The sequence below is a fragment of the Aplysia californica genome, unplaced genomic scaffold, assembly GCF_000002075.1.
Source record: "Aplysia californica isolate F4 #8 unplaced genomic scaffold, AplCal3.0 scaffold00314, whole genome shotgun sequence".
In the NCBI taxonomy this organism is placed as follows: Eukaryota; Metazoa; Mollusca; class Gastropoda; order Aplysiida; family Aplysiidae; genus Aplysia; species Aplysia californica.
This window is the reverse complement of record NW_004797584.1, coordinates 597,856-608,573: the sequence shown is the minus strand read 5'-3', so window position 1 is coordinate 608,573 and position 10,718 is coordinate 597,856. Positions and strand designations below refer to the sequence as shown.

Genomic DNA, 10,718 nt, shown 5'->3' with positions numbered 1-10,718 from the left:
CCCTGACAAAATTTTAATGAATAGATCTACCGGTCCGAGATTCTCCATTGAGAGATATTAAAAACGGGAAAATTATGAATTCTTAAGGTTGTGACATAGGCAAAGTCAGTCCGCTGGACCGGTATTCTTCAATCTTACCTTTTCATGTTTCTCGAGAAGCGATTTGTCTTTCTTAAGACTAAGAAGAGTACTAAAACGTAGAGTGAATATTTTGACTTTTGTTGTATTGCGGCGGTGGGACCAATTGCCATGCCATGATTATTTTTGACTGGCCTGATCTCTAGATCTACTCTATAGTCCGAGGCCGAGATAAGGTAAACTAAAGTAACTTTAGAATTGACACGGTTCCAAAAGAACTCCCCCTGACATATATATATATATATAAATATATATATAGAATGGCTGTAGTCTGTAGTTATTTGCACAGGGTGTGTGAATACTATAGAATTTTATTCGCACAGGGACATAATCTAGATCTAGCATTTCCTCATTTTTCCTTTTTTCATCCTCTTTCACGTAGGGACAAAAATCATGGATCACAAGATAGTTGGCTCTTCTTTTTGAGCCAAATAAAAAGTGTTTTCAGAATTTGGTGGGCCCACTTCGAAAAAATGCGGACTATGCAAACAGACCCTACTTGGACTTGTGTGAAAAACAATAAAAGTGAAATTAACTGACTGTGCTTATAATCTTCTTCTGGAGAAAGGAAAGAGCTTCAAAACAAGGAAGTGGCTATCCTCAACCGGGGTGAGAATAAAAATACGATCGACCTCTTACCCCGGGTGAGACTTGCCAACGTAGGCTATTCTCACCCGGTGTGAAACAAGACCTGTTTTTCCTCATTTCGGAATACTGTCTATCGGTGTGGATGATCAAATTGATAAAAGCCAAGAAAAAATTACGTTATAGCACAAAAGTAAGCTAATTTGATCGTCTTCAAAGATGCTATGGCTATTTCACTTTTCGAATCGAGCCGAACTTTGCGGGTCGCCATTTTGCTTTGCCCGGAAGTTCTCGCAAGATCTACTCCTCCCCTTTCTCTCTCTATCTTTCTCTGTCTCTTTCTGAATACTGTCTATCGGTGTGGACGATCAAATTGACCAAAACAAAGTTGAAAAATGATATTAAAAAACTAAATTTAATTAATTTATTCGTCTACAAAGATGCTACGGCTATTTAACTTTCCAAATCGAGCCGAACTACGCGGGTCGCCATTTTGTTTTGCCCGGAAGTTCTCGCTCTACTCCTGACCTCTCTCTCTCTCTTTCTCTCTATCCACTGCCCACAGACAAAATTGCATGCTTTTAGGCTAACACTAACAGTAGTAATAGATCTAGAACGTTTGTTCACGGCACAGAATTCTACAATTTTGTTTTTATCACAGTGTAGAATTCTGTGGCTCAGGGTGAACGCTTCTCTAGTTGGCCTAGGCTACTATAAACGGTGAACGCCCACCGGGTGAGAATAGCCAAAAGACTTGCCTTCGCTATTCTCACCCGGGGTGAGAATAGAGGTGGCCTCAAAACAAAGACTCCAGAGCCATCTGTAGCAATGTGCTGACTTCTGCGAACACTTTTTGGGCTGAGTGAAGAATCTTGTTATCTATCTTTGGTAGGGATGGATCTAGATCTATTCTAATTGTGCAATGCGATACAAAAAAACCCAACTCAAATTGGAATTCAAGTTGTGTATTGTGTCAATGATAATGACTCAAATATTTATCTTTTTTTTCTGTTTTCCTTGCGCTAGAGAGAGAGAGAGAGAGAGAGAGAGAGAGATGAGTGCATGCTTACTTTAACCCTAAATCTGAAACAAGTATACTAGATCTAGAGTCCAGTTGTTTTAACATTTTAAAAGCCTTTGCCGAAAGGTGGGATACCTGGATGTGACAAACGAGGTCCAAAATCAACGTAGGCTCGACCCTGTGCAAATAAAATTATTTCTTATTCGCTAACCCGATGTGAATAATATTAATTCTTATGCGCACACCCGGTGTGAATAAAATGAAATCTTATGCTCATACCCGGTGTGAATAATCACTTCCATAGAATATAAAGATTTTTAGGCTTTAACTTTAGTGTAGACTTCTAACAATTAGCAGAACTACAACTTACATTGAGAATTTTCAGAATTCTAGCAAAAATAAGGACAAACGATCTCTTCTACTTCTTCTCAGCCTCTCTGCACTGCATGCAGGATGACCTAGATCAAGATCTGGATCTAGATCTCCACGATCTTCCAGATGTTCTGTTCACTTGTCATAAAATTGCTGGATTTAATGAAGGCAATAAAAGTGAAATAAGATCTGTTTTTCCTAATTTCGGAATATTGTCTATCGGTGTTGATGATCAAATAGACAAAAACAAAGAAAAAAATGACGTTATAAATCAAAAGTTACAAGCTAATTTGGTCGTCTACAAAGATGCTATAATGGCTATTTCACTTTTTGAATCGAGCCGAACTAGCAGGTCACCATTTTGTCTTTACCGGAAGTTCTCGCAAGATCTACTCCTTCTCTCTCTCTCTCTGTCTCTTTCTGAATACTGTCTATCGGTGTGGACGATCAAATTGACAATTAAAAATAACGTAAAAAATTATATTATGAAAAAACACAAATGTAAATTGATTTGTTCGTCTACAAAGATGCTATGGCTATTTAACTTTTCGAATTGAGCCTAACTACACGGGTCGCCATTCTCTCTCTCTCTCTCTCTTTCTCTCTCATTGCCCACAGAAAAAATTGCACGCTTTCAACGGAAGAGCGCTGGAAGGTTTGCTTACGGCACAGAATTCTACACTTAATAGAATTCTGTGGTTCTCGGTGAACACTACACTGGTGAAGGTGAAGACACACGGGGTGATAATAGCTAAAAGGGGAGTGAGAATAGAGGTGGCCAAAAAAGAATATCGAAGTGGCTAGCCATACTTAAGTACGGCTAGCCTGCCAGTCTAGTTTTCGTGCTATATATATTTAACAAAAATTGACAGCATTAAAACGTCTTACTACTGCCGACTTCAAGCTCATCTCAGGGTTGGCATTTTAACAGGGCTTGTTTTGTTTTGTTATGAGTTTTACGGTACTTGCAACACAATAAAGTTAAATTTAAATGCCAAAGATTAAAAATGTTACTAGAGAGTAACAAACCCAAAAAAGAAGTAAGAGAGATGATCAGGATGATAGATGTTTGATAGAAGAGAAGGAGCAAACCACACCAGAGCATCCGCCAACAACCTACTAACAGGGTTTGACCTCACAATGTATTCTATCATATATATGTGTCTTTTGTACTGTATCTGATCTCTTTAGTGGCTGAACATGAGACAGCAACTGAAAACGTCTGTGCCAAGTGGAGTCAGATAGCGACTCAGCTGACAGGCTCTGGAAGAACTCAGACTTGTACAAGTCCTCCAGCACCAAACTGCACTCGTCTGGATTGCTCTGGATCAATCCGTTTCTCAGTAAGTGGTAACCCCCCCGACCCCCTCTCCCCTTTCTACCCCACCCCACCGTTACCTTTTCTTTTCTTTGTATGTCACTCTCTATTCAACTGTAATCTTTGGCACTTGTCTTATAACTTATTTGTGTTGCAAGAGCCAAAAAAGCCAGAGTTCTCTAAGTTTAAAAAAAATTTTCTATGGAAGTTGAAAAACCCAACCGGATTTGCATCAAAATCCAATTTTTTCCTATTTATTTTGAACTCCATTTCCATCAGTTGTGCGCAACTTAGCAAAAATGATATGAATACAGTTTATTTGCATTTATTTGCACTATTTGCATGATTTTTCATAAATTATGCAAATATACACATTTTCATTTGTTTTATTTAAAGCATATTTGCAATGCACATTATTTGCCTCTATCATTTTATAATGTAAACTGAACCTATTGGGGTTCTGGTAAAATTTTTTCCCAAATTCCAATTTTTAGGGAAGCTTCTGAGGAATACTTCTGTTTTTGGAGGGATGGGCAGTTCTTTTATTTGTTTATTTATTTATTTTATTTTTTTGCAGCATTTTATGTTCTCAAGGCACGGACAAGGTCCTATTGCAGTTGACTACTGCTTTGGCATGCAGCTCAATTCCTGCAACAGTCCTATCTCCATAGACTTTTATCTCGTTCTACCCCACTGGAATATCGACCACGACATACGCATCAGCGAGGACAAGAATGTGGCGATACCAGGTAGTCCATATATTATTTTTGTGGAAGTTCGTCACTTTGGTCGCCTAAAACTTCAGAACCACACAACTTTCGAATTTGAAAAAATAAACGGTGGTTCAGAATCATTTTTAAAGGGTACACAGCTATATCAAGGAGCCTGAAGTCACTGTAGTTTAATTTACATTTTTTCATTCGTTTCGCTTAGTCAAAGATCTAATATTGGGAAAGTCCGTCTTCTAAGATGCCATTGTAAACAAGTGAAGCTTCCGTTAACCAGCTGTGCGTACTGGTTCCATAATGACTTGACGATCGATTCTTTAGAGTCCATTCATCGAACGGATACCCAGCTAGTAATAATTAATTGATAGCATTTGTATAACACATATCCCTGCTCGACAACAAGCTCTATACGCTTTGCCCTTAATTAATACACCAGCAGACCTTGGAACACTCAGAAACATTCTCGGCTTCCCGAGAAACGTTCAGTGCTGGGTGAAGTGAGGAAAATTTGTGTAAAGTGCCTTTCTCAAGGACACAACATCGGGTCCCTGATGAGATTCAAACTGACATACGGGTGTCATGTCTGATTCTGCTTCTACCCTCCAGCTAATAGTTCATGTACTGAATTGCTCTCTGTCTTCTATTTTGTGAGGCTGGCGCATCATGTATTTGTGGAAGTAACTCCAAAATTTATTAACTTAAAGGTTCGGAATCGAAAGATATTTGAAGATTCCAATAACACTAAAAAGCAAAGTGCTATTGAAACTATTTGCAGTCGTGTACCTTGCAGCTATAGGCAGGCATTATTTTCTTTTTCCCTTTCTCATCCATCTTATAATACAGAAATCCAGTCTATATTTCTTTTTGGTGTGGTTTTCCCCTTCCTTCCTATCACACATCTATCGTCCTGATCTCTTCTCCTTCTTTTTCTGTTTGTTACTCTCTTGTAACACCGCTAATCTTCTGCACTTATATGACCTTATTGTGTTGCAAGTGCTGTAAAAGTCTTACTGTGGGTGGTTGGCGGGTGCTCTGGTGTGGTTTGCTTCTTCTTTCCTATCAAACATCCTTATTTCCCCTTCTTCTTTTTTATATATTATGTTTGCTACTCTCTTATAACACCTCTAATCCTCTGGCGCTCATATGACCTTATGCAGTGGCGAGCGCCGTAAAACCTCTACCAAAACTAAACTAAAAAGTCTGACTAAACCACTGACATGATGACCTACGTGTGTTCCAGGCTTCACTATCCCACTGGGCACTCTGGGCAATGTCTCACCGGAGCTGGACTTTAAGTTTGAGAAGCAAGATGACGGGAACGTCACGCTGTCTGTGAGTGCATTGTCGTGAAATCGGGTGCTCATCAAATTAATGAAGGGGGCTCTTGTGGCCTAGAGGTTAAGGTGTTTTGCCTCTCATTCAAAGGTACCGGATTCGAATCCGTGGAGCGAAGGAAAAATTTCTTTCTCTAAAGTTGTCTCCTTTCACCTTCTTCCCTTCTCTTTTGCAATATTCTGTCGTCTGCTTTCGTCTCCACTTTCTTCCCCCATGCTGTCACCTCCTTTGCCCCCTTCACTGGGCTTCTGACTCTTTCTGCAGCCTTTCTACTGCTACTCCTTGGCTCTTTCTTACTGCTGTCTTTCAGCCACATCCCTGATCTTCTGGTAGGAAAAATCTACATCTAACCTTCTTGGACAAGGGCGAAAAATCTTGGTTGTTCAAAATCGATAAGAGTAGGCTTCAACTGCCACCCGCGATAAAATTCAAAATATTCTACCAGTTGAAAATGTTTGGTGTGTCCCGCGCACCCACATGACCTTATGCCGTTGCGAGCACCGTAAAACATTACCCAAAAAAAAAAAAAAAAAAAAAAATATAATGAAATTAAAGAAACAAGCATTTTTCTGTCTGATGGGCATCATTTTTTTTCTGTTTTATTTTTTTCAAGGCTTAACACCTTTTACTTCCATTTAAAAACACTTTCTGTATGGATGTTACAGAAAATATTGATCAAAGGCACAAAGAATGTAAATTTTCAGCTGCCAAGGACACTCAAACTGTGAAAGTCTCCTAAAATTGGGGGCCATTTTCTCACTAATTTTACCACTGACTCTAGGCAACCCTAACCTCCTTCAATTGCGAATAAGTGACTTCTATTCAAGATTGATTGGTATTTTGTCACCAAAAACAAGACAAGTAAACTAGCTTTAAGATGATATCAATAACTCCATTTGCCCAAAAATTGAGGAGTGTCTCATTCCACCGCACCGTGACACATCTATGTCTTCAGCAGACTAAGAGGGGTTTTTTTTTGTTTTTTTTGTTTTTGGCATGTGTTTTACGGTGCTCGCAACTACATTAGGTCGTATGACCGCATGGGACACCCCAAACATTTTCAATTGGTAGGAAATTTTGAATTTTGCGTGGGTGGCAGCCGAAGCTAAAAGGTTTTATGCATACCTGTCAAATATTGGATAAATTGGAGCTGCCTGATTTTTAAAAACTTTTTTTGCTAGTTGAAGAACACTGATTCAGATGTGTATGAAATCGTATTGTTTTCTTGAATCCTATTTCTGTCAAGCCATATGTGACATATCGTAAATACACTTTTATATTTGAGTTTACTTGCAATTTTTGCATGATTATTGATCTATTGTAAATGATGTGGAAATGAAGATTTTAATTTGCATAAATTTGCGTGTATTTGTAATAAACATTCTATTTGATTCAGTCAGTGTGTTACATGATTTTAACTCACCGGGCCTGTATGCACGTCAGAACCGGTGAGCTTAAACACGGTTAGAGCTTAAACGCGGTAAGCTATACAGGCCCTAACCGCTTATGAACCCTAACCGGATTTTGTATGCACATCGTGATAAACTGAAATGTGTGGCTAAACGCAAAGTGCAAGGTGAGATATTCATAGATTACTGGGCAAACCCACTCCGCTATCACTGTGTGCTTTCGGACATTCGGTTTCCGACTACATGTGGGAGTTTCTGAACTGTACAGCATGGCGGAGAGAGTCACAAAAAGGGTTCGAAAAGCGAAACTTCAATGCAAAGGAAATTCAATTAATACTAGTTGATGAGCTGCAAGTAGAAAATGAAAATGTGACCTTTTTCAGTAGCCACAAGGCCGCCATAAACAGTGAGATGAAGAGGGAGATATGGCAGAGAAAATGTTGAGGTGGCCAAGTAGCGCAAAGTGACGAGCACTTACCGCAGGGGAGTAATGGTGAATCCACGATTGGCGAGAGTGATGTCAGTTGACATCTCATGTGTCAGTTCCAGGATGTGCTCCCGACGAACACTTCTCTGTCGTCGCACAAGTCGAAAGGATTAGTACGGTCCCTGGAAATCTGGTTTCTTCGTAGAAGACGCCGCTGTCGCGCTTGGAAAAACAAAAGTGCACCCGTTTTTACACGCAGAGGTGCGATAACTTTAGACATGAAAATTCGTATAGGACAGGCTAACCAGATTGACGAGCATACGGATTTTTCCAGCCTAAACGCCCGTATAGGGAATAAACACAATTAGTCTACTATATTGACTAATGTGCTTACAGGGCCTGGAGTTTTGGTTACTAATTATATTTTCCTAAGCCCTGTCTTTTAACTCTTTAAGCCCTGAGTTTTTTACCGTTTCCCTGGGTTATTTTCTACAGTCACCTGAACCTAGTTCTTTGTCTCATTATAACCCCGAAAGCTTGCCTCCAACTTCTAAATAGTGGAAATAAAGGCTTAGTCATTACTAAAACAGTTGGTTCGGGAATAGTTCCGAAAAACTAGCAAAAACTAGCACTAAATAAAATGAGACAGTTGTCACTAGTACTGGACGCTCCCAGCATCCGTTGGGGAACATGGTTATTACCGCCGGACGCTCCCAGCGTCTGATGGACGCTCCCAGCGTCTGATGGGGTTCAAAGAGTTAAAGGATTTTGAAGTAAAGTCTTACTTTTAGTCATGGAGTGGTAGGCAGGTCCGATACAGAAAGGCAATTTTGCTGTAAACAGTAGGAAACTAGCCTGTGTAGGACATTGAAGTCAAAGATTTAATTGATTGTATGTTGAATCTAAAATGTTCAGCCCCTCAGGACTCATCCCATCTCTGGTCTGTATCTTCTCTGGGGACCGAGATCTCAGTCTTTGAAATGATCTATTCAGTGCCTATAATTGGGATTTGGAAGTCTTTGTATTCGAAATAAAGCATTCGAAATAAAGTGGTGGTCATAAGAACTACTAGGTTTGTTGGAGAGGGGGGGTTGTTTTGTTTTTGTTTCTCTATGTGGGGTTTTTTTTGGGGGGAGGGGGGGGCTGTTGTTGTTTTTTTGGAGGAGGGTGCATCAAGTTTGTATGGGGTCTTTTCACTACTGCACTAGTAACTTTATGTTTAACCTCTATTTTTTGTCCTTTTTTATTACTAATAAAACTGATGTAATTTGTAGAGTATGACCTTGTAAAAGAAAGTTGAACTCTTCTCAACTTGGAGATTTTAAAAAAGTTATGCTTGTCCTCTAATGACTTCACCATAACTCCTTCATCAAGCCTTCCTTCCCAAAGGGATGGAATCCAAAATCTAGTGACTGTGAATCCAATTTCTCATCCTGCAGATTTGTGAGGTGTTTGTCATTCCTGTTTATTTTTCGGCAATTTTTTTTCTTTAGCTTTTTTTATGACACTTTGCTGAAAGGTTTGCAAAACAAAAGGCAGTTCTCGTGGTTGGTGGGTGTTATGGTGTGGTTAACTCCTTATCTCGTCCTTATCTCACCTGTTTCTTGTGTTTGTTACTCTCTTGTAACACCTCTAATCTTCGGCACTTTTATGACCTTATTGTGTTGCAAGTGCCGTAAAACACTTATTAAAAATTAAAATCCTGCAGATTTGTGAGGTGTTTGTCATTCCCTTTTATTTTTCCTCATTTTTTTTTCCTTTAGCCTTTTGTATGACAGTTTGCTGATAGTAGGTTTGCAAAACAAAAAGCAGTTTTTGTCATCACTTGTTATGTGCAGGTGAAATCAAAAGCAAAGCTGAACGCGTACGGGACAACAATGTATGTGGACCAGCTCGAGCGAACTCTCGTCGACGAGGAAACCATCCCCGTGCTACCCTGTGCACACACAATCCCCGACGCCAGCAGCAGCCCGCCCAAAAGCTTCAAGGAGAGAGTGTGCCACCAGGGGGAGCCACCGGCAGCAGGAGCAGAGGCCTCCACTCTACTACCACCAGCAACGACAGTAGCCCCGGTCAAACCGCCAGGTGAGGAAAACATCGTCCCGGTCATTCGATAATTCATTAACTCAGAGTTACAAAGTTTACTCTGCTCAGTACCTAGTTTTGAGAAATGTTATGTTAAAAATTTAGAGTTTCTCAGCTTTTTCTAATGCTAATTTTTGAATATCTTGATAACGACTTGGAATAATCTTATGATTTTGAAATAGCAAATAGAACATTTGGTTTCTGACCTCATGGACGTAGTGATTCAAAACAACCAACAATGTCAGATAGAACTTTGTAATTCTAAGGGGGCAAATTGCCTAAGTCATTTTGGGGGCAAACTGAGCTATAGCCACATCTGGATAATTTGATTAGTCCCCCAGATTTCTGTCAAAGTTGTTTTATTTAAAAACCCAATAAAAAAAACCAAAAACTATATATGTCATGTCTGTTTTGTAAGTGCAACAGTTTTCGTTATTTTTCTGTAAATGCCAAAAAATGACTTAGACAATTATCAAATGAATGTGACGTCTTTTTTTTTTGTGAATGGCAGCAGTGTAGGGCTTGCTGGACCTTGTGAATCTTGGGTTAAAAACTTAAAACACGTTTAGTGTGTGTTGAAATAAAGAGTTAATCCTCGGATTTTAACCCAATGAACACAGATGGATACTTTGCACACTTTATTGGTTGGGTTTGTACAACTTATTTTATAAAAATATAAAAGACATGTTTTACTTGAAGAAAATGAGTGGGTGGATGGTGGGTGCTCTGGTGTGGTTTGCTCCTTCTTTCCTGTCATACACCTATTGTCCTGATCTCTCCTTCTTTTTTATATTTGTTTCTCTCTTGTCACACATCTAATCTTCGGCACTTATGTGACCCTATAGTGTTGAAAGTGCCGTAAAACTGTTACTAAAACTAAACTAAACTAGAAGAAAATGACATACATTGAAAGTCTCCAAACTTGATGAGTTTATTTTCAGTAGACAACTCCATTTGTAAATCAAGAGAAGTAACCCATTTTGTCAGCACGCCTCACATATCATATGACCTTATGCAGTTGCAAGCGCCGTAAAACTCTTTCCAAAATGAACAAAATGTGCTTTATGCTATTAATATCTAGCGCAAGCAAACAAGTGTATTAGTAACATTCCTCAGTTTCTTTTGGACACACCTAGAGAATACCAGACATTGTAAGAAACCTAAGTAGACCTTGCTTGTTCTTACTGCCTTTATACTGTGTAAAATATTTCTTATGTTTTTAGTATTACAGTAGTCTCCGCCTAAGATCCCGCCGCTTACGATCCCGGTTCGCTTAAGATCCCGTTGTTTTAGGAAAACA

General features: G+C 39.3%; 1 protein-coding gene across 1 annotated transcript in view; it reads left to right on the top strand.

Annotated features, from left to right (window-relative positions):
• LOC101846081 overlaps positions 1 to 10,718 on the top strand; it is a 21,791-nt gene that overhangs the window by 515 nt on the left and 10,558 nt on the right. Inside the window, exons 2-5 of the mRNA XM_005102127.2 lie at positions 3,308 to 3,459; positions 4,012 to 4,183; positions 5,403 to 5,494; positions 9,172 to 9,418. Of these exons, the coding sequence (XP_005102184.1) occupies positions 3,308 to 3,459; positions 4,012 to 4,183; positions 5,403 to 5,494; positions 9,172 to 9,418 (663 nt within the window). The remainder of the gene's footprint in view (positions 1 to 3,307; positions 3,460 to 4,011; positions 4,184 to 5,402; positions 5,495 to 9,171; positions 9,419 to 10,718) is intronic.